Source organism: Leguminivora glycinivorella, chromosome 16, assembly GCF_023078275.1.
Source record: "Leguminivora glycinivorella isolate SPB_JAAS2020 chromosome 16, LegGlyc_1.1, whole genome shotgun sequence".
NCBI lineage: Eukaryota > Metazoa > Arthropoda > Insecta > Lepidoptera > Tortricidae > Leguminivora > Leguminivora glycinivorella.
The window spans coordinates 9546030-9567411 of NC_062986.1; the positions used below are offsets into that span (position 1 = coordinate 9546030).

A 21382-nucleotide genomic window follows, 5' to 3' on the forward strand; every position below is an offset into this window, starting at 1 on the left:
ACGATATCATCAACATCAGAATTCTTAAAGGTAATGGTAATTATTGCGTAGTACGGCCATTTACTAAAAATCCTCAAAACCGGTTAATAACCGGTTAACCGGGTTTGAAGGAAAAGTCTCGGTTATTAACCGGTTTTTTAAGTTAACCGGTTTTTGCAAACCCTAGTCTCAACGTTGTCATCATAGATTGTGTCAAAGAATCTACCCCACAGATTTAAGAAAAAGAGATCTACCCATTGTCAATTAAATTCCAAAATGTCTGTGACGGATACGGGACAAAGGATAGGGGTTGGGCACCTGGCAGAGCTATGGCAAATGACACGACCATTCGTATTTATAGAAAATTTATTACAATACTTATCTGTGTCTGTTCACTGATGACTGATATAATTCATATTTTAGCATACATTAGAGATTACCATTAGGAATGTCACTTATATGAAACATATAAAACAGTCAAATTTTAATATTATATATTATACAACTCTATCCTGGCAACTTACAATTTTTTCCAAGTTGGCAATTCAATAAGTACAAACTACATAGATCTGTAGAAATCTTGGGGTAAAATAAAGTGTATCTTTTACATTTTTATGAAAAATATTAGGTTTATTAAATGACGGGTTTATTACAAGGTCTGATATTATTGAAATATTGATTGATGTTGAAAAACGGCGGCAAAATTGTATGAATTGAAGCATCTAGTGTTTTTATTTTTCAGAATAAAACAGATATGCACATCCTACTTATTATTTACTAGTTTCTAGTATTTTACATTGCGATTATTAGCATAGACTGTAACTGTACACCAATAGGTGTCACTTATATGTACAATGAAAGTTTTGTTCATTATGTTCGTGTCATTTACATATCGTCACTACTTTTAAAAAATCTCGTATCTCACGCTGTTCCTCAAGGTTAAAACGCAGTAAGTCTATATGCATTCCATACATACTTACTACAATTTTCTTTTCATTGACAGACGAAGATACAAGTTTTTTTAAAAGTAGTGACGATATTACTCGAGTGAATATCATCCATCAGCGTTTCAGGGTGATGATGTGTATCATTTAGTGAATAGAACAATAAATAATATGAACGATTCCTTTCTACAGTTTGTGCTAAGTATACTTAAGTATGTTTATTGAAATGTCGCATATGGGGAAGAAATAATGGAAGTACAGATAATTTTTCATAAGAATAATTGTCTCTGCTTTAGCACAACATTTAGAGTAATGATATGATAGGTGAATAACAGCATGAAATCATTAACAGACAATATTATATTGTTTAAATCTACATTAGAGCTACTTGCGACTCATTATTTAGAAACTGTAGTACCCATGTTACAATTTTTTGCCATTTTATAGATCACTTTTAACAAGTCTTTTTTCGAATAGCCCGCGTTTAACTTGTTTTATACAGCCTTTGAAGTAATTTACACTTCTGACTATTAGCAAATTAAAAGTTTGTTTTTCCAAATCTCGTGTGTTTCTATGACAGAATGTACAACAAACATACTAAGAAAGACAAAATGCGGGTCCAGTCACAGCAAGCAGCACAGCGTGTGCATTGCCTCGGCCGAGGCACTTCTACGTTGGCAGTTTGCCGCGCGAGGTCATTGCCCCACAACGCCACTTGCTCTTGCATCGGCATATAACACAACACCAGCCATATCAGACCACATGCTAACAAGTTTAATAGAAATGTTTTTGACTAAGATAACCTTATTGTTTCGAGTCCTGTTTTATCACTCACATTCACAATCTCTTATAAGTCTTATAACTTAATTACCACACCGTATCACATCACTCACTGTATCTAAAACTAGTTTATCCCTCTTATCAGTCAGAATCTTCTTCGTCTTGCTGCATAGTAGTTCTAGTAAACAGTTCTAAAGTGAGAGCGCTAAGGAACATGGGTATGGACCTGTGATGGTGTAAATGTAACTCCACGAGGTCTTCTAACGTCGCGGAATAGTCTGTGTGCACCATCTCGATTCCGTCGTCGCATAGAGTAAATGTTAGGTATTCTTCTGCAGATTCTGCGTACATGTTAGATATTCTGAAAAGTAAAGAGAAAAATTAGTTCACTTCATTTATATATAATTTGTTTCGCATTTATTTGTGTCTTTTCCGAATAAACCGAGAGCTGTGTTTTATGTGTTAAAATACTACAGATTTTTATGAGATGAAGTGAAATCTACACTTCATCTGATACAAAAAGCTCCACTTGGTCACATTTGAACGGACAATAGCCGGGTCCACACAGAGCGAGGCAATGTTCTCGCGCTGCAAACGTGCTATGTAGACGTGCCTCGACCGAGGCAGTACGCGCGTTTGGCTCGGCCGAGCAACCTGCCTTGGCCGAGGTACAGTCACCGGCAAAATAAATGATGATTTATGTACCTTCGTACCTTGTCATATTAAAGTCTTGTTTGAAATGTCATACGAAATTGTCAACGATTAAAAGCGACAAGGTATAGAAATCATCACTTCTTTATGCCGGTGACGGTACGCCTACATGGCACGTTTGCCGCGTTGAAATTGTCTCGCGACGTACCTCGCTCTGTTTGGACCCGGCTAAATAACTAATATAATTAAGTTATAAAAAAAGCAGTTTGACTCGCCTATAATTCTTATGTCCAGTTCTGTCGACCTTGTAGCCCAGCAACATGTAACACACGTCTCTGTACTCCTGCGCCGATGACGTGAACTCTTCTTTCATTCTGAAACATTCATGTTAAGCATTAATACTTGGTTAAACGTGCATAAAGAAACGAAAAAAGACCTTTTCCCCAAAGGAAATAAACATTATATTTGTATCAAATTTTGGGAGGCAAAACTTGTTGGAGGTTTAAGTGTCCCTTAAAATTCTAAGCTGATTTTTCCATCGTGATTTTAGCTTTAGCAAACATAAAGTACTAATAAAATAAGAACCTACTTTCTTTGTAGCATCCGGTCACTTCACAAGAAGTAGGACATCACAAAGACAAATATGGATGATTTATAATAAAAGGTTAATTACATTAGGTACATTTAATAAATTAACCCCCTTATTCATAGACGGTCACTAAAGTTATCAAGCCGATAAAGTACATTTGTCCCTTTCCGACGTATTGGTATGATAGAAAGGGACAAACGAACTTTATCGGCTTGATAACTTTAGTGAACGATTATGAAGAAGGGGGTAAAAGTATAAGTAATATGCCATTCAATACATCCAACGCAAAATGAAGGCACATTCAACACTAACGGCCTAGCCATGACAATGGTCTAAGGCGTTTTGCGGCAGCGGTAAGCGGTAAGTCACAAAAACAAAAACGCAGCGCGCGCGAGGCATGCCACGACCTTGCCGCTGTTCGAAATCGCGCGCGGGTTTTTACGGGCCTACCCGCGGGAGCGGCGCGCGGGGCGGGGCGCGGCTCGAACAACTGTAGCGCGCCGCGCCCGCACCGCCACGACATTACAGCGGCGCGACCGGCCTAGGCGGCTAGATGGGGCTAGCGATTCCGCGCGAAACAATAGTACATTGTGCAACAAGGGGAGGAAGTTGAATATTACTAACGAGAGTAAATTAAATCGCGACGGCTTGCCGCAGCGATTTAAAGACTCGAGTTAGTAATATTCATACTCCCCGAGTTACACACAATGTTTTTCATCACACTCGCAATGTAAAATAGTACATTTCGATACAAGTGCGAAAAAGAGGAAGTTCGAAACGAGTGGCGATAAATTAAAACACGACCGAAGGGAGTGTTTTAAATCGACACGAGTTACGAATTCCCTTTTCGCACGTGTATCGAACGATGTTTTTCAGTACAGATGGACCTCCGAAGCTTCGACCTGCCATATAATGAACCACTTCTCGCACTAGTGCGTAAAAAAAAAACCATCTGTACTGAAAAATATGTAAATAGATGTAAAAAAGTTAAGTACGGTACAAGAAATTTCATTATTCCCTTGGGAGAACGATTTTTCTATAACTCACGCTCCGCCTGCGTGGAATAGCACATTTAAAGTGCGGGTGTGATGAAAAATATTTTTCACCACACCAACTGGTAAAGGCTTTCTTTGCTATCCAAAAACAGATAGCAAAATTGCATTTTATTCACAAGGGGGCAAAGTAATTTCATACAAATTTTAACTCGATGTCTTAATCTGGCTGCTAGATTTTACCTATTAATGATGATTTTGAATCATAAATATTGAATAAATTGATGGATTTGATTTATTTTGATGTTTTATAGTCAGTATTTTGTTCGTGTTGGTGTGGTGAAAAATTTTGTGTTTCACTCGGTGGCAAAGTTTGTTTAACCTTCGTGCCTTGATACCCTCGCAACGCTCAAGATTCCACTTTTTGAACCACTCGCTACGCTCGCGGTTCAATATTGGAATCTTTCGCTTGCTCAGGTATCAATATTGGCACGTGCGGTTAAACAACTACTTTGCCCCCTTGTAAAACAAATAACTATTGTTTTTATTATGAGCGTCTTGAACCCGAAACCTTTATTTAATGAAAATTGAATTGTACTTTCGCGTATGTAGTATGTAATAATGTTTTCAAATATATTTTTGTATAGTATTTATTTGTATTTACTCTTAATTTTTTTCTAAGTGTTTATTTATATTAAGTATCATTTAGCTAGCCATAAAATAAATTCCATGTACTTAGTCATCACACGTATTCTCTTGTACAAAACGTAATTGACTAATTAAAGCATTCTATGCACTTTAGAGTCATATTAGACAGTAAAAACATGTTTTTAAATATGAAAGCGTCCTGGCCGCTACTAGGCCCTGCCGCCGCTTCTAAAAGTACGTGGCATGGCTAGCGCCCGCGCGCGTTTCCCGCGCAGCCCAGCCGCCCCGCTCGCCGCCTTAGACCATTGTCGTGGCTAGGCCGTAAAGATAACAAGAAAAAATACTAAAGATTATACAATAGTTCTAACTGAGAAAGTAATATTTAGCAAGTAGCGGGAAATTTTGTAACTACTAATACTCAAGAGAAATTATTTCACAGGTGGATTGATTAAATCACAGTACTTATTGACATAAAATTACCCGCTAAACTAAAATAATGTATAAAGTGTCTACTGCTGTGGAAACCACTTAAATGTAGTCCCAGTTTAGTAAAATTTAATACAAGTAAAATAAGAATCTAGTCGTCTTCAGGCTCAAAGGCGAAGCATACATATATCGTAATTCAACTATCCAAGATATCGCGAGGAAAATGCCGCGCGAAGCAACTCTAATGGTAGAAACGTCGCTTGTACGAGGCAAATCCCCAAGGCATGACTTTTGTCTACACATACCGAGCCGCCTCGTACGGCAATTTCTTAGCAAAAAAAATTCTTGGGGAAAATTACTGAGGCCCATTATCGAAAGTAAACAAAGTCCCAAAGCTAAAGAAAGGAAATATGAACAAAAAACGACGACCAAATATAGGAAGTACATACAACAATTCTACGTCTATATCAATGCAAGTACCGTTTGTATCCGCCGTCTCAGGCAGATCGGTAGCGCTCCTGCCGACGGTGACAAAAAAGTTATAAGCGCCTTTTGTATCAAACAAAGTATCTTTAAAATTACAAGTATTACTAATATCTTCTCTTTGTAGATTTATAACTTCTTGCTTTTGTTTGCGGCCATACATGACTTTGAGAAGTTATTTTCTAGGTCAGTGGTGGACAAAGCACGGCTCGCGGGTAATGTCCGGGCCGCGAAAGGATTGTATCCGGCCCACCACCGGTCCTACAATATGGCCAGCACTGTAGTAAAAATGCATTTTTGGTATAAATCTGGCCAGCCTCTAAAATCCATACTAATATTATAAATGGTGTGTGTGTCTGTTTGTTTGTCGTCTTTCATGGCCAAACGGAGCGCCGAATTGACGTGATTTTTTAAGTGGAGATAGTTGAAGGGATGGAGAGTGGCATAGGCTACTTTTTGTCTCTTTCTAACGCGTAAGCCGCGGGCAAAAGCTAGTTCCTTCATATTTTGGCCCCTAATGAAAAACTTAAAATTGGACATTTCGTAAAAAGTACAAAACCTAATAAAACAAGTCAGTCGAGAATGTATTTGAATAAAACATACCTTTGCAGTTTTATTTGGCTGTTCTCGAGTTGCTGCCTCAACTGTGCTAGCTCCTCGGGGTTGCCGCGCGACCCGCCCTCTCGTAGAGCCGCCTTTAACTTCTTTATCTAAATGCCAATATTTTACGTGTTAGTATCTTATTCAACAAATAACGCACTTATAGGGTCTTCCCAAACCTACCGACGCGGAATAGGTGAGACGACTAAAGAAAACTAATTAGTCCGTCAGTTAGATTATCAAAGAATTTTAGACACGTAATTTTTCTTTTTTCTCGTAAACGAAAGATAACGACGGTACAGTGCGTTGAAGTTTCGCGTGACGTCACGCCTAGATACAATTTTTACTTAGAAGTGACGTCACAAGCCCCCTCTCCGGAACTTTGATGCTCTTTATCTTTGTATTTTTTTCATTAATTAGAAAAAGCGGAAAATATGTGTTCAGTATTTTTGGACGATCTAACTGACGGACTAAACAGAATGCCATTGTTTTTATGTAGTCGTCATCCCTATTGGCTTTATCGCACGTTAGTATCAACATGCGTACGCAATTACGCATGCCTTTCCGACGCGTTAGGCCTGATTTAGACGGCGTGCGAACTCGCATGCGATTTTAGTTACATTGCGGGCTGTTGAGGGTACATACAATTTTGCACAGCCATCAAATACGGCAATGTAATAAAACTCAACAGAGCGAAACAGTGCTTCACATCGGGTCACCGGCTTTTGCTATACAAAGCACAGGTTCGACCGCATATGAAGTACTGTTCTCATCTCTGGTCTGGAGCACCGAAATACCAACTTCTTCCACTTGACTCTATCCAACGTCGGGCAATTCGTATTGTTGGCGATCCCGGTCTCACAGCCGGTTTAGATCCTCTTAGCCTTCGGAGAGATGTTGGCTCTCTGTGCTTGTTCTACCGTCTGTACAACGGGGAATGTTCTGATGAACTCTTTGACTTGGTGCCACCGTCGCGCTTTTATCACCGCACCTCCCGCCAAAGAAACAAAGTTCATCCTCACTTTCTCGACACGTGGCAAACCAAGAACAAACGGGCCTCCCGCTCGTTTTTGCCCAGAACGTGCAAGTTGTGGAATGAGCTTCCTTCTGAGGTGTTTCCCTTGCGCTATGACATGGGGTTCTTCAAGAAGCAGGTATTTAGGGTTCTCAAAGGTCGGCAACGCATAAGTGGCTCCCATGATGTTGCTTATGTCCATGGGCGGCGATGACTGCTTACCATCAGGCGGCTCGTCTGCTCGTTTGCTGCCTATGTCATAAAAAAAAAACTTGTATGCGAGTTCTCGTACCGTCTAAATGGGCCCTTAGCGTCTTCATACTAACGAGCGATTTTTGATCGGCTAGAGTCGATTCCGCGTCGATACGTTTGGGGACACCCTTACATTGGATGTTAGTAGTAACTAGGCTATTTCACAGTGACGTCACAATTCGACATATTAATTCATTGCAATACGGTGACAGTTCTTAAAAAGAAGCTGATTTGACTAGGAGGCTACCCTATCTCAATCGAACAATAAATGAGTTTGTAGATAAGATAAAACGATAAACATACCTCTTCGTTAGCTGCTTCCAAGTCGCCTTGAACTTGTTTATGTGCTATTGCGGCTGGGTTGTCCGCCAAGTGTATCACCTGAAATAATATAGATGTTTACTGTTTCTTTTAAATTGACTATATGATATTAATACAACATCACGACATTAGATGGGTGGTTGTTTATGTTTTGGTTATTGTTAATACACAGCGCCCGATCTAGACTTTTAGCGAGTGGGGGAAAATACTATAAAATGATGAATTTAGCCCAAAATAAATTGTCGCGTTATGGTCTTCAGCTTGTTAGCGTCGTGTCGATTGTGGCTCGTCGGGCCACTTGCGCTTTTGAGTCCTACTACTGTAGGTACACCGGCATAAATAAGGGATGATTTCTGTACCTTGTCTCATTAACATCTTGTTTGAAATGTCATACGAAGTTGTCACATGATTAAAAGCGACAAGGTACAGAAATCATCACTTATTCATGCCGGTGACTGTATGTAGGTGTGTTACCTTAGTGGACGGCACATTTTTTCATTTATTCAGGAAACAAACAGTCACATACAAAAGTGTTTATGTAGTAGTAGTAAACACTTTATTGCACAGAACGAATACAAGTACAGTGAATAATTATAATGGTTATGTACAAAGGCGAGCTTATCCCTTTGTGTGTAATAGGGAATTTGACTGTAGTTAAAATAAAATATTTTATACCATGCACAAAATAAAGCATCAGATAATTATAAGAAAAACATGGACAGAAGTTATTTTTAAATCCAATTTCTATTTAATAACTCAGGTAGAAATATATAAAGTAACTGAGTTGACCATGACGTCACTCAATTCGATTTCATATAAATTCCATATTAGCAAATCGTTCAAATTCGTTTTGACAGTTCTTAAAAAGAAGCTGATTTGACTAGGAGGCAAGTAGCCTATTGTTGAGCCTCTCTAGCCGAGACTGTAGGTTTTTACTGTCTGCTCGTATTATGCCTCGTCGGGCAACTTGCTCAATAGAGTCTTATGAAAGTGTTAGAGGATTACCTTAGTGGACGGCACGTTGAGCCTCTCAAGCTGAGATTGCAGGTTGTCGCGCTGTGCTCGAAGCTTGCTGGCGTCGCGCCGCGCCGATTCCGCCTCGTCCCGCCACTTGCTCACTTCGGCTCGGAGGCCTTCCACCACTGTAGACACGATTTAAACATGAACTTAGGTATAACTGTTATAATATGAGAAGTGAAAAATACTAGGAAATGAAACAACACTGAAGTTTTAAACAGGGTTACTTGCAAGCGGTACTATAAGTGAACTTTAAATGACGTATCTAAACATGTAATAATGGACATCTTCGAGCAATATTCGAATTAGCTGCTATAGCTCTGTACACATACACATTCCTACCTCTTTCTTTTACTCGCCTTGGCGAGCCGCGTAATGAATATATCTATTTTATGATTGTTCTGAAAATAGATACCACTGAGATACCAAAGTTCAAATTATAAGGAACAATGTGCTACTAGATTTTTATCACAGACTCAATTCACAATAAAGCAGTATCTGTGTGATTTGCAGACTTGCAGAGTTTCCTGTGGAGATCACAGCATGCGACCTAACAGACAAGTTGTCGGTATTTTCTGGATAGACACATGGACGAATATGGTATGGGCCTGTGCTAAGGAGACGTTTAACAGTAAGCGGTAAGTAACCTGTGGCGTGCGAGCTCTGGTCGTGCATGTTGAGCAGGTCGCGGTAGCCCTGCAGCGCGCGCTCCAGCTGCTCGACGCGCGCGGACAGCAGCGCCGCGCTGCCCGTCAGCGTCACGGTCAGCTCCTCGTAGCAGTCTAGCTGTAGTCTGAGATACCTGTGGCGTGCGAGCTCTGGTCGTGCATGTTGAGCAGGTCGCGGTAGCCCTGCAGCGCGCGCTCCAGCTGCTCGACGCGCGCGGACAGCAGCGCCGCGCTGCCCGAGCCCGCCTCGCCCGTCAGCGTCACGGTCAGCTCCTCGTAGCAGTCTAGCTGTAGTCTGAGATACCTGTGGCGTGCGAGCTCTGGTCGTGCATGTTGAGCAGGTCGCGGTAGCCCTGCAGCGCGCGCTCCAGCTGCTCGACGCGCGCGGACAGCAGCGCGCTGCGCTGCCCGTCAGCGTCACGGTCAGCTCCTCGTAGCAGTCTAGCTGTAGTCTGAGATACCTGTGGCGTGCGAGCTCTGGTCGTGCATGTTGAGCAGGTCGCGGTAGCCCTGCAGCGCGCGCTCCAGCTGCTCGACGCGCGCGGACAGCAGCGCCGCGCTGCCCGTCAGCGTCACGGTCAGCTCCTCGTAGCAGTCTAGCTGTAGTCTGAGATACCTGTGGCGTGCGAGCTCTGGTCGTGCATGTTGAGCAGGTCGCGGTAGCCCTGCAGCGCGCGCTCCAGCTGCTCGACGCGCGCGGACAGCAGCCCGCGCGCGCGCCGAGCCGCCTGCCCGTCAGCGTCACGGTCAGCTCCTCGTAGCAGTCTAGCTGTAGTCTGAGATACCTGTGGCGTGCGAGCTCTGGTCGTGCATGTTGAGCAGGTCGCGGTAGCCCTGCAGCGCGCGCTCCAGCTGCTCGACGCGCGCGGACAGCAGCGCCGCGCTGCCCGTCAGCGTCACGGTCAGCTCCTCGTAGCAGTCTAGCTGTAGTCTGAGATACCTGTGGCGTGCGAGCTCTGGTCGTGCATGTTGAGCAGGTCGCGGTAGCCCTGCAGCGCGCGCTCCAGCTGCTCGACGCGCGCGGACAGCAGCGCCGCGCTGCCCGTCAGCGTCACGGTCAGCTCCTCGTAGCAGTCTAGCTGTAGTCTGAGATACCTGTGGCGTGCGAGCTCTGGTCGTGCATGTTGAGCAGGTCGCGGTAGCCCTGCAGCGCGCGCTCCAGCTGCTCGACGCGCGCGGACAGCAGCGCCGCGCCCTGCCCGTCAGCGTCACGGTCAGCTCCTCGTAGCAGTCTAGCTGTAGTCTGAGATACCTGTGGCGTGCGAGCTCTGGTCGTGCATGTTGAGCAGGTCGCGGTAGCCCTGCAGCGCGCGCTCCAGCTGCTCGACGCGCGCGGACAGCAGCGCCGCGCTGCCCGTCAGCGTCACGGTCAGCTCCTCGTAGCAGTCTAGCTGTAGTCTGAGATACCTGTGGCGTGCGAGCTCTGGTCGTGCATGTTGAGCAGGTCGCGGTAGCCCTGCAGCGCGCGCTCCAGCTGCTCGACGCGCGCGGACAGCAGCGCCGCGCTGCCCGTCAGCGTCACGGTCAGCTCCTCGTAGCAGTCTAGCTGTAGTCTGAGATACCTGTGGCGTGCGAGCTCTGGTCGTGCATGTTGAGCAGGTCGCGGTAGCCCTGCAGCGCGCGCTCCAGCTGCTCGACGCGCGCGGACAGCAGCGCCGCGCTGCCCGTCAGCGTCACGGTCAGCGTCACGGTCAGCTCCTCGTAGCAGTCTAGCTGTAGTCTGAGATACCTGTGGCGTGCGAGCTCTGGTCGTGCATGTTGAGCAGGTCGCGGTAGCCCTGCAGCGCGCGCTCCAGCTGCTCGACGCGCGCGGACAGCAGCGCCGCGCTGCCCGTCAGCGTCGCCCGTCAGCGTCACGGTCGCTCCTCGTAGCAGTCTAGCTGTAGTCTGAGATACCTGTGGCGTGCGAGCTCTGGTCGTGCATGTTGAGCAGGTCGCGGTAGCCCTGCAGCGCGCGCTCCAGCTGCTCGACGCGCGCGGACAGCAGCGCCGCGCTGCCCGAGCCCGCCTCGCCCGTCAGCGTCACGGTCAGCTCCTTCTCGTAGCAGTCTAGCTGTTGTCTGCAATCATTTCAGGGTCTTAGAAGTTTTAGAATACTGAATTAACGAACGCGGAATCGGCTTTCGTCGACCAAAAATCGCTTTTTAGTGTGGACGTACGGATGTGTTCAGCGACGACGACGCATAAGCGTCTTCATACTAAGCGATATTTGGTCGGCTAGAGCCGATTCCGTGTCGATAGGTTTGAGGAAACCCTGTGCGTTTTCACTTTATCCGATCCGATATCGTATGTAGGACCGATATCACATACATTCAAGCCGCCATCTTTGATATCCTTCCGACATCAGATATCGGATCGGATAATATGAAAACGCACTAAGGTTCATAACATAATATTTGCAGCATATGTGTGAGAATGCGAAAAAGATTCTATAGGTATGCCAATGATTCCATAGGCGGGCCCCCGAAGATGCTTAGCCTGCGTAAGCATGTGAAATGTAATCTTTGGGCGAAGAAAACGCACGCGCTGCCCCACAATACTTCGGACGACCCGTCTTTATAAATCAAGCTGTTTCGCGCCCCAGTTTCTTCGCGAGGCGTTTCGTATCGTGTAGACCCGCCTATTTGACTATATTTAGGTAGGCACTCATTACATCTGAAACGTAATAGTCGTAAAACAAAACATCCGTGAAAAATACGTGTTAAGTGGAGGCTTAAAATTACCTGTAGCTGTCCCTTTCTCTGGTGACGAGTAGCAGCCGTTTCTGCAGCCTATGGATGAGGCTCTCTTGCGTCTTGCGAACGTTCATTAGGTCGTTCAGCTTCGTCGTCGCCTTGTCTCTCTCATACTTCAGGGTTGCTACGTCCTGTTGTGTGATATTGTTATGAAAAGTAATAAATAATAATAATAATAAATACGGAGGCGATAATATAATAGGGATGTGACGACCCCATCGCCCACTTGTTTTACCAGTGTAATCAGTCAACACAGGGCAGCTTGTGGCGAACTGTTGGGTAACAGCGACCCCACGTACCCGAGTGCTCCTGGGGAGTTCTGTTACCCGTAAGGCGGGTGGGTGGGACAGGACTCTCTACCTCTAGCTTGCCTTGGCTGGCCGTCCAGAGTGGAGTCGTTAGGGCTACATGCTCCAGGGGTGGAAGTGCAAATTTGCGTAAGACGCGAATTGGTACAGTGGCGTCACGGCCACTGGGCAGAAAGCGGTATACACCTCTCGACACCCTTGAGTTCTCACACCGGTGTTGCCCTTGAGCCATCTTTGATGTCGCTTTTTTTGGGGGCCCATCTTGTGGGGACGAGTCACCGTCTGCCAGAAATAAAATTGGATACCGTTTTATTAGGCAGGCGTCCGGTTTTTTATCCCATAGCCCAGTATTTAGTCCATCACTTTCATCCAGTTTCGCCCAGTTCATTTTAGATTCCATTAACTCTCAAATAGTCCTTACACCCTGGCGGGTGTTGCCTTATTACACTTACCATATTAACAGGGTTGATGACACTTAAATAAAATAAAAATAAATAAAAATAAAAATAGCCTTTATTATTGAAGTTTCATTTAACTACAATTTTTTTTACTCATTTACATCGGCAACTCCAACTCGTCCTTTGACGAAGGCCTCCTCCAAAGTCCTCCACTGGTTCCTGTCTCTTGCCACAGTCATCCAAGCCCTTCCACCCGTCCTTCTCAGGTCCCCGGACCATCTACATTTTTGAGGCCCGCTTTTTCTTGTGCTGTACCTAGGGCACCACTCTACAAGCTCTCGAGTCCACTTGTCTCTGCCCTCTCTCATTATGTGGCCAGCCCATCTCCATTTCTGTTGCTTAATCACTTCTGTTAGGGCTTTGGTCTTGGCTTTTGCTCTTATGGTACTTATTTTCACCCTATCTCTTAGCTTTATGTCTAAAATTGATCTTTCCATGTTGTTCTGGCAAACATTTAGTTTTTGTCCCTGTTGTTTGGTAAGTCCCCATGTTTGACAGGCATATGATAATACTGGTATAATACAGCTTTTGTAAACTTTAAATCTTTGTTCTGTAGGTATTTCTTTTGCTTTCAGGACGTCTTTCAATGACCAAAACTTTTTCCAGGCATTTGTGGTTCTCCTCTGAAGCTCTTTGTCCATCTGGTCTTCCGGTGATATTATTTGTCCTAGGTATACGTATTCACTGACATATTCTATTACCCTTCCGTTAACATCTATTTGTTCCTTATTACTGTTCGTCATTAGTTTTGTTTTTGTCATGTTCATAGATAGGCCAACTATTTTGCTCTGTCTGTCTAATTCTTCTAGCATACATTTCAGGTCTGTTGGGTTATCTGATACTAATATAAGATCGTCCGCGAACCTTAAGTGATTTAGTTTTCTTCCTAGAATATTGAGTCCGTAGTTATCCCAGTTCATTCTTCTAAAAATACTCTCAAGAACGGCAATAAATATTTTTGGGGATAACGGGTCACCTTGGCGGACACCCTTTCTTAATGGAAATTCTTCACCTAAACGTTCCAGTTTAATTTTTGCTGTATTGTTAGAGTACATTTCTTGTATTATTCTAATATATTTTTGTGAAATTCCTTGTTCTTTGAGTGTTTTCCATATTTCCGTATGTTTTAAAGAGTCGAATGCCTTATTATAGTCGACAAATGCTATGTAGTATTTCAATCGGTATTCCTGACATTTTTCTGTTATTTGTTTAATTACTAGTATATGATCAATTGTTGAGAAATTTTTACGGAATCCCGCTTGCTCTCTTGGTTGGTTTTCTTCCAAGGTTTTCGTCATTCGTCCCAAAATTAGTTTTGAAAATATCTTGTAAAGATTACTCATTAAGCTAATTGGTCTATAGTTGTTTATTTCACCTTTATCTCCTTTTTTATGAAGGAGAGTGATTGTAGTTTTTCTCCATTGTTCTGGTATGGTTTCTTTTTTCAAGATTTCGTTGAAAAAATCGGTTAATGGTTTTAATATGTTGCTGAGGGCTGCTTTTAAAATTTCATTGCTAATGTTATCTTCTCCCGGGGATTTGTAATTTTTTTGTGTAATTACTGCATGCTCTACTTCTCTCATTAAGAAGTTTGGAACTTTATCATTTTTACTACTGTTATGATGATTTTCTATTGTTACTTGGCTGTCGCTATATAGTTCTTTGTAGAATTGGGTGGCTGTATGTAGGATTTGTAATCTTTTTGATTCTTGTTTTTTAATATTACTATTAATCGATGGTATCCATGAAGTCTCTTCTTTGAGCTCTTTCATAGCTTTCTTAACTCCTCCTGTTTTCTCTATGCACCTCTGTATTTTATCTAATCTGGTTCTGTGTCTATGCTGTCTAATGCTATTGTTTATTCTTTTACTGATACAGGTTATTTCTTTTCTATTTTTATTCCTGTCTGTAAATAATGGCCTCCGTTGTGAAATAAGATCTCTTGCTTCTGGCCCTATTTTATCTTTTTTATCTGATTTTAGTCTGAATTTATTGCTTAACTCTTTTAATCCTTTTTCCAATATGTTGTATTTATCTTGTATACTCGGGGCTTGGTAAATTGTTGCAAGTTCCTCTGACAAAATGTTTCCAAACTCTTCGGGTATGGATTGAGGGATCTGTACTCTGTTGCTCTTTATATGTTTCCTTGAGTGTCTTGGAGTTTTAGCCAATAATTTTGCCCGTAATAGTCTATGGTCTGAGTTAAAGTTTACTTTGTTAACTATCTCTATGTCAAGAAAATTATTTTTATTATTACTCAGTATAAAATCCCTTTCATCTTTCATTCCCCTTGGTGATATCCAGGTCCATTTTCTGTTAAAGTGTTTCTTGAAGAATGTGTTCAATATATATAATCTATTCTCAGTTGCAAAATCAATTAGTCTGTTTCCGTTATCATTCCTATTACCTGTGCAATATTTTCCAATTAAATTATTGTAGTTATTTTCCAGGGGTCCTAGTGTGCTATTGAAGTCCCCCATAATTATTTTATTCTTATGTGTGTTTTCTAAGGCCATTCTGAGTTCTCTGTAGAAGGAGTTTTTCTTTTCGTCTGTAGCTATGTCTGTCGGTGCATATGTCTGTATAATAGACCACTTGCCCAAGCCGGGGATGTTGATGTTTAGGACTGCAACGCGTTCGGAGATGCCTAAAAATTCTTCAATTTCATTTCTTAGCTCCTTTTTTATTAAAAATCCGACTCCGAACATGCCCTTAGTTTCCCCTTTATAATAGAGAATGTACTCATTCCGTTCTAAGATCTCTTCTCCTACTCTTCTTACTTCGCTTAAACCAATTATGTGGCATTTAATATTTTCAGCAGCTAGTTCTAGTTGTATTAGTGATTCGTCTGTTCTGAGGGTTCTCACATTGTAAGTTGCAATATAAATATTATTTGCAGTATTTTCCTTGTTTGACGTCTTATTTTCATGATTTGGAGGATGATATATGTGTTTTTTATTTTCGTTTTTGTTATTTTTCTTGTGTGACTTTAAAGGGTGGTGGTCGCTAACCCCACGGAGACCGGCCGGGTTGGGGTGATTGGTATTTTTGTTGCTTTTGTTACTATTTCGTGTTGGTTTCCAGTTGCCGATGTGCCTGTCCTATTCTTGATTTGGTGAAGGTGACACAGTTTGCGAGTTTGACCCGGACATCATTGCTTCAAAGGCATTCAGCTTGCCGGTCTTTGGAGGGTTGTAGGGGTGTTTCTTTGTCTGGTTTTCTTCCGGTGACGCAGACTGCATTCTCTTCCTGCTATCCTTTCTGTCATCTCTACTGTTTATTACTATTTTGTCATATTTTATATATGCTTGGTTTCCTCTCCTCCTTTCTTCTTCTAACTGTCCTTGGAGTGTCTTCCTCTTTTCTAGTATTGCCTTAGGGTAGTCCTCGGTTACATATACATCGTGAAATCGTTTTTTGTGTCTTATAATTTCTATCTTCTTCCATTCATTGACAAATGATATTAACACTGGTCTAACTTTTGTGTTAGTTGCATCTTTTCTGCCGATGCGATGTAATTTGTTTATTTCAGTTTTTTCCAATGTAATATTCAGGTCATTTCCTATCTTTTCTTTGACGATGTCGACTAGCTCGCTTTGATCACTTTCCTTTTCCTCCAGGCCAAACAACAACAAATTATTTTTCTTATTTTCTTTCTCCAAAACCACGATTTTTTCTTCTAGCGAAACGATTTTCGATTTCAGAATTTTATTCTCGTCCGTAATCACCTGTAGCTTTTCCTCCATGCGATCACTCAGTGTTTTCGTTACAGAGTCGTGTATTACATTCGTTTGTTTCTGCATCTCCACTTTCAAGCTGTCAAACAGTACTTGTAGGGAAGGATTCATTTTTGATCGTAAAATGGAACGTTTTATTTCACTGGCAACACTGGATACTTATGAAGTTGGTGTAATTGCGGACTTCGTAATTTGGCAGGGTTATAGTTCTGCAAGATAACCTCACCGCTTCTTATTTACGAGTTGATTTTCACTTTTTAAGCACTATTTCCGCAAAACTGTATAACGTCTATGTATCTTAAGGTGTTATTTATCGGATTTATGCAGTTTCGCACTCGAACTCGCGTTAAAAGCACTCAAAATCGTTTTATTTGGTCGGAGCAATCACAACTGCGTACTACTCGTTTGACAACCGGAAACGGAACCCCGATGATGACACTTACCTCAGTGATTTGTGCCAGCTGCGACTGAGCCTGCGACTGTCCAGCCACGGCGGATAGTTGCCCGGACAACGCTGCGTCTAACGCGGAGCGTAGCGCACGTGGCGTCTCTGCACCGTGAGCGCGACCGGCGGCGCGCCATTCGGCTAAGGAACCTTCTACTGAGGCGAGCTTCACCTGTCATGAACAAGAAAAAAGGTTACATGTAGAAAGCTCTATTCAATAAAATCCATACTAATATTATAAATGAGAAAGTGTGTGTGTCTGTTTGTAAAGTCTTTCACGGCAAAACGGAGCGACGAATTGACGTGATTTTTTATGTGGACATAGTTGAAGGGGTGGAGTGTGACATAGGCTACTTTTTGTCTCTTTCTAACACGAGCGAAGCCGCGGGCAAAAGCTAGTCAGTAATAGACGGATAAATGTATCAAAGAAGAATAAAACAAGTCTCCTATGTTCTGTCGCGAAACTGAGGACATAGCAATGCACTTTCTGTTCTTACAGACTAATAACCTGATATCTCACGTCCACTCGGTGCATCTATAAGAGCGGTAGGTGCCTTATGAGATCAAACTGTATGGTCTGTATGGCCCTAAAAATATGGGACTTCCTAGATGTAACAGGTATTAATAATGTAACATTAAAGGGCCGACCGGACACAATAGATCACTTAATAGACGCGGCACTAGAAAAGGTACATATCAATACAATAATAAATTAATATAGTCATTTTCCCCTCACTAGCCCGGAAACACGTGTTTTGTCCTTTAATGCCAGCGGGTAAAAACGCATTTTATCCACTAGTGGGTAATGTAATTTGACCTTGAATAAAGTCAAATTAACTGCTTTAAAATTGATAAAAGTAGGTGAATCTGTAATATAGATGATTTACCTATCTGTGGAACTATTGGAAGCAATGATAAACGCAGTTTTTGTGTTATAGTTTCCTCGCTATAGTGAGGGGAAAAGTTTTGTGTTACACTCGGGTGCAAATGTATTTTACTTCTCGTGTGTTAAAAAACTCGCAAGTTCAGGATTCTATTCTCGAACCACTCGCTTCGCTCGTGGTTCAACTATAGAATCCTTGCACTTGCTCGTTTTTCAATTCCACACTCGACGTTAAAATACAACTTTGCCCCCTTGTATAACAAATAACTATTAAATTTGCCTCATGGAGCATCAAGTAATCAAGTTACCAATCTTGTTACCAATGTAGCAGGACTGCTTCGTAGCTCTCAGTTAGGTTACTTCATTTTCTATTTAAGCTATAAAACCAAGTGTATTCAAATAAGACAAACCTTAGCCTCATGGAGTTCCTGCTGGGCCGGTTGCAGAGCCTCGACCCTGCTGGTCAGCTGATGAACCTGCTCTTCTAGCAGCATTTTGTTGCCAATAGTATCGCGCAAAGAACGTTCTGCAGCGCGTAATCGAGCGACTTCTTTCTCTAGTTCAGCCATGTTGCTTAGCCGTTTTTGGGCAGTCTGAAAAATGGCTCAGGGTGTGAATAGCTAATCGAAATTCTATTGATATTTTTAGGGCTTGTAACAGACAGATAAATACAGTATGTAATACAGTAATACGCCTGCTGCTTCAGATGATCCATCTATTCAAGAAAAATTTAACTTTCCATTAAAAAATAACTGCAGATCTTAAATTCTAAATGATCTTGCTTAAAATTACATGGAATACACAGCAAAGTCCTTAAAGAAGCCAAAGATAGATTTAACATATAGCTATAAATACTTTATAAGTTTATGCAGCTAAGGGAACAAGATCCTACAAATATTATTGCCTAAAAATTGTCAATGAATACCTTAGCCTGTTGTTGCCAATCCTTATAAGAGTCCTTCTCATACTGCAGTTCTTTCAGCTTGCTATTTGCCTGCTGCAGCTCAAAAGTCTGCTTCTCCAACTGGGTCCGGAGACTAGTGCACTGCTCAGCCCGACTGGTCTGTTTGGCTAGTTCCTTCTTTAACATTTCTACTTCAGCCTGGGCACCTTCTAGGGCCTGTTAAAATAGGTTGAATTAGCAGTGCAGCATTTTTAATACACAATACAAAAGTATCTAAGACCAATAAGTAAGTAGCAATAAACTGAGGTCTAATCTTTCCAATGAATTTATAGCCCATTGTCAAGTAAAGATAGTTAATCCATTCCAATATATAATCCATTAAATATAGGTAGTCCATTTAAGTAAGTCAATTATAGTAAATAATGACCTGAAAAGTTTCTGTCTCCATAATAGAATTTCTCACAAAGCATACGCTCATACGAATATTTATGTAGAATTCAAAACAGATTCTCACAGTAATTATCAAAACATCCAATCCATTATACTTTTACACTTCATAAAGCATGTACAAAATAATATTTACCAAAGAATCTTTACAATAAGTGATAAAGTTCAAAATCGAGTCAAAAATACATTTAAAAGGGTATTAATAGTACATTTAATAGGAAAACCAGTGTCAGTGTCCTCAAGGGTTCATTGGCATGAAGCTGAATGGAGATGTAAGATGATGAGATATAAAAATTCTGCTATATGGTATACATTAATAAATAAACTAGTATCTCTTGCCTGTTACACGGGCAACACAATTGCCAGCAATTCACATACAATTACCGCATATGTCCAATATGCACCAACTAACTATGGAGCGAATGCAGCAATAGTATGTGAATTGCTGGTATTCGGCATATTCTTCAATGTTCGTATTTGGCCGAATAATTCGGTTATATTGCCGAATATTTACCGAACAAAGAAAGTAAATAAATAGGGTAAGTTGTTTCGTAATTCAAGGGTTAATAACATTCTATTTCAGCATTCTATCCTTACTTCTTACTACCAAAGGGAGTTAAAAATGCGTTAAAATAAAAATACAATAATTTTGTAAAAAAGTAAAAATAACATAGCTTAAGAAACAAAGACCGAAATTTTCTTATGCACTAAATTATAGGAACACCCATTACTAATCATTCAAAAGTTTTTAACTCTAAGCTAGGATTTAAAATAAGGCACACAAATGTTCGGTTCGGTAACAGTTGAACCGAATGTTCGGCCGAATATTTGTATTCAGCCCATCTCCACTGGCAATTGTGTTGCCCGTGTAACAGCACCTTTATAATATTTACCTGCAACAGTTCATCCATGTCTTTCTTCATTTCCGAAACCTGGTCCTTATTGCTCACATTGGCCTCAAGCAGTTTGTCTTTGAGCTCTGCTATATATTTCTGGAGCTCTCCTTTCTCCAATTCCCACTTTGCTTTGCTCTCCTTGTGTTCTTTTACTGTCTAAAAAGGAAAGTAAAACAAAATGTTTTAGCTTTAATCTACCCGATACTTGATATTTTGGACAGTTTGACAAGCAGAACTCTTTATGATTTGGATTTCATGCTAAAATAGTTTAAATAGATATATTCCAGGTTATTGATTTTTGAGTTTATATTAATACTGAGTTCTCTACATGTTTGTTTGATAAAAATACTCACTTCACACAACTCATCTCTTAACTCCTGCTCCCTTCTCCTAATGGTGTTTAAGCGGTCTTCCATGTCAGATAAGGCCCTTTCATCCCTTTTATGTTGCTCCATGAGTGAAGACTTCTCTTCTTCAAATAGGATCTGCATCTCTTTCCGAATTGTATGTTGATGGTTCACTCGAGCTTCCAACTTAGTTATCTGTAAATTAGTGGCATTAAGTATATGTGCATAATAAATATTTTATAATATACTAATATGACTGGGAATCTCAAGCAGTTCCAATTCCAACTGTAAACATGTAGTGGAGTAGAACCCAATTAAATAAGCACCTGAGCTTTGGCTGCTATCAAATCTATCTTCATCCGTTTAGCTTCCCATGGTGACGGAGGAACTGACGTAGAGCTGTCGGTACGCTGACGCTTATCAGGCGTAGCTTCTGCAACGCTCATGCTGGACTTCCTTTTACCCATCGACAATAGGTTAGACAAGCCTGTAAACAAAACGGAATTCAATAAAATCCTTTACAAATAAACGAATCTATGCATAAAACTAACAATACCTTCTTTAATAGATTGATTACTATCCGTGAAATTCATTTTTGTAGACGCCGACAACTTCTCTTTTGGCGGATCGGTGTTTATCACACGCCTGAACGGCTCTAACACATCCTGGTACAGAGACATATCGCCTTCTTTAGCCATATTAGCTAATAATAGAATAAAGCAAACAAAGGGAACTTGTTAGAACATCATTAAATTATTAAGCACAAAATAAAATCACGATACGCTACTCCGCTCCGCGCCGAGCCAATTTCTTTTTTTTCTCTTCCATTCCACAGACTATAATTTACAACAGGTAAA

General features: G+C 41.6%; 1 protein-coding gene across 1 annotated transcript; it reads right to left on the reverse strand.

Moving 5' to 3' along the window:
• Positions 1-327: 327 nt before the first annotated feature.
• Positions 328-21350, reverse strand: LOC125234501 (mitotic spindle assembly checkpoint protein MAD1). Its single transcript, XM_048140764.1, has 14 exons — positions 21082-21350; positions 20852-21012; positions 20532-20720; positions 20176-20334; positions 18857-19051; positions 18342-18524; positions 17047-17220; positions 12089-12231; positions 11262-11425; positions 8686-8822; positions 7663-7740; positions 6096-6202; positions 2630-2728; positions 328-2064 (listed from the first exon to the last, which is right to left on the reverse strand). The coding sequence occupies exons 1-14, from the start codon at positions 21221-21223 to the stop codon at positions 1845-1847; spliced, it is 2151 nt and encodes a 716-aa protein (XP_047996721.1). The 5' UTR covers positions 21224-21350; the 3' UTR covers positions 328-1844.
• Positions 21351-21382: the final 32 nt, after the last annotated feature.

Excerpts from the sequence above, each read along its gene's own strand:
- LOC125234501 (XM_048140764.1), bottom strand. The coding sequence starts at position 21,223 with ATGGCTAAAGAAGGCGATATGTCTCTGTACCAGGATGTGTTAGAGCCG. Across the intron at positions 20,721-20,851 it reads TGATAGCAGCCAAAGCTCAG|ATAACTAAGTTGGAAGCTCG; the intron begins GTGCTTATTTAA and ends ACTAATTTACAG. Across the intron at positions 6,203-7,662 it reads TGGAAGCAGCTAACGAAGAG|ATAAAGAAGTTAAAGGCGGC; the intron begins GTATGTTTATCG and ends ATTGGCATTTAG.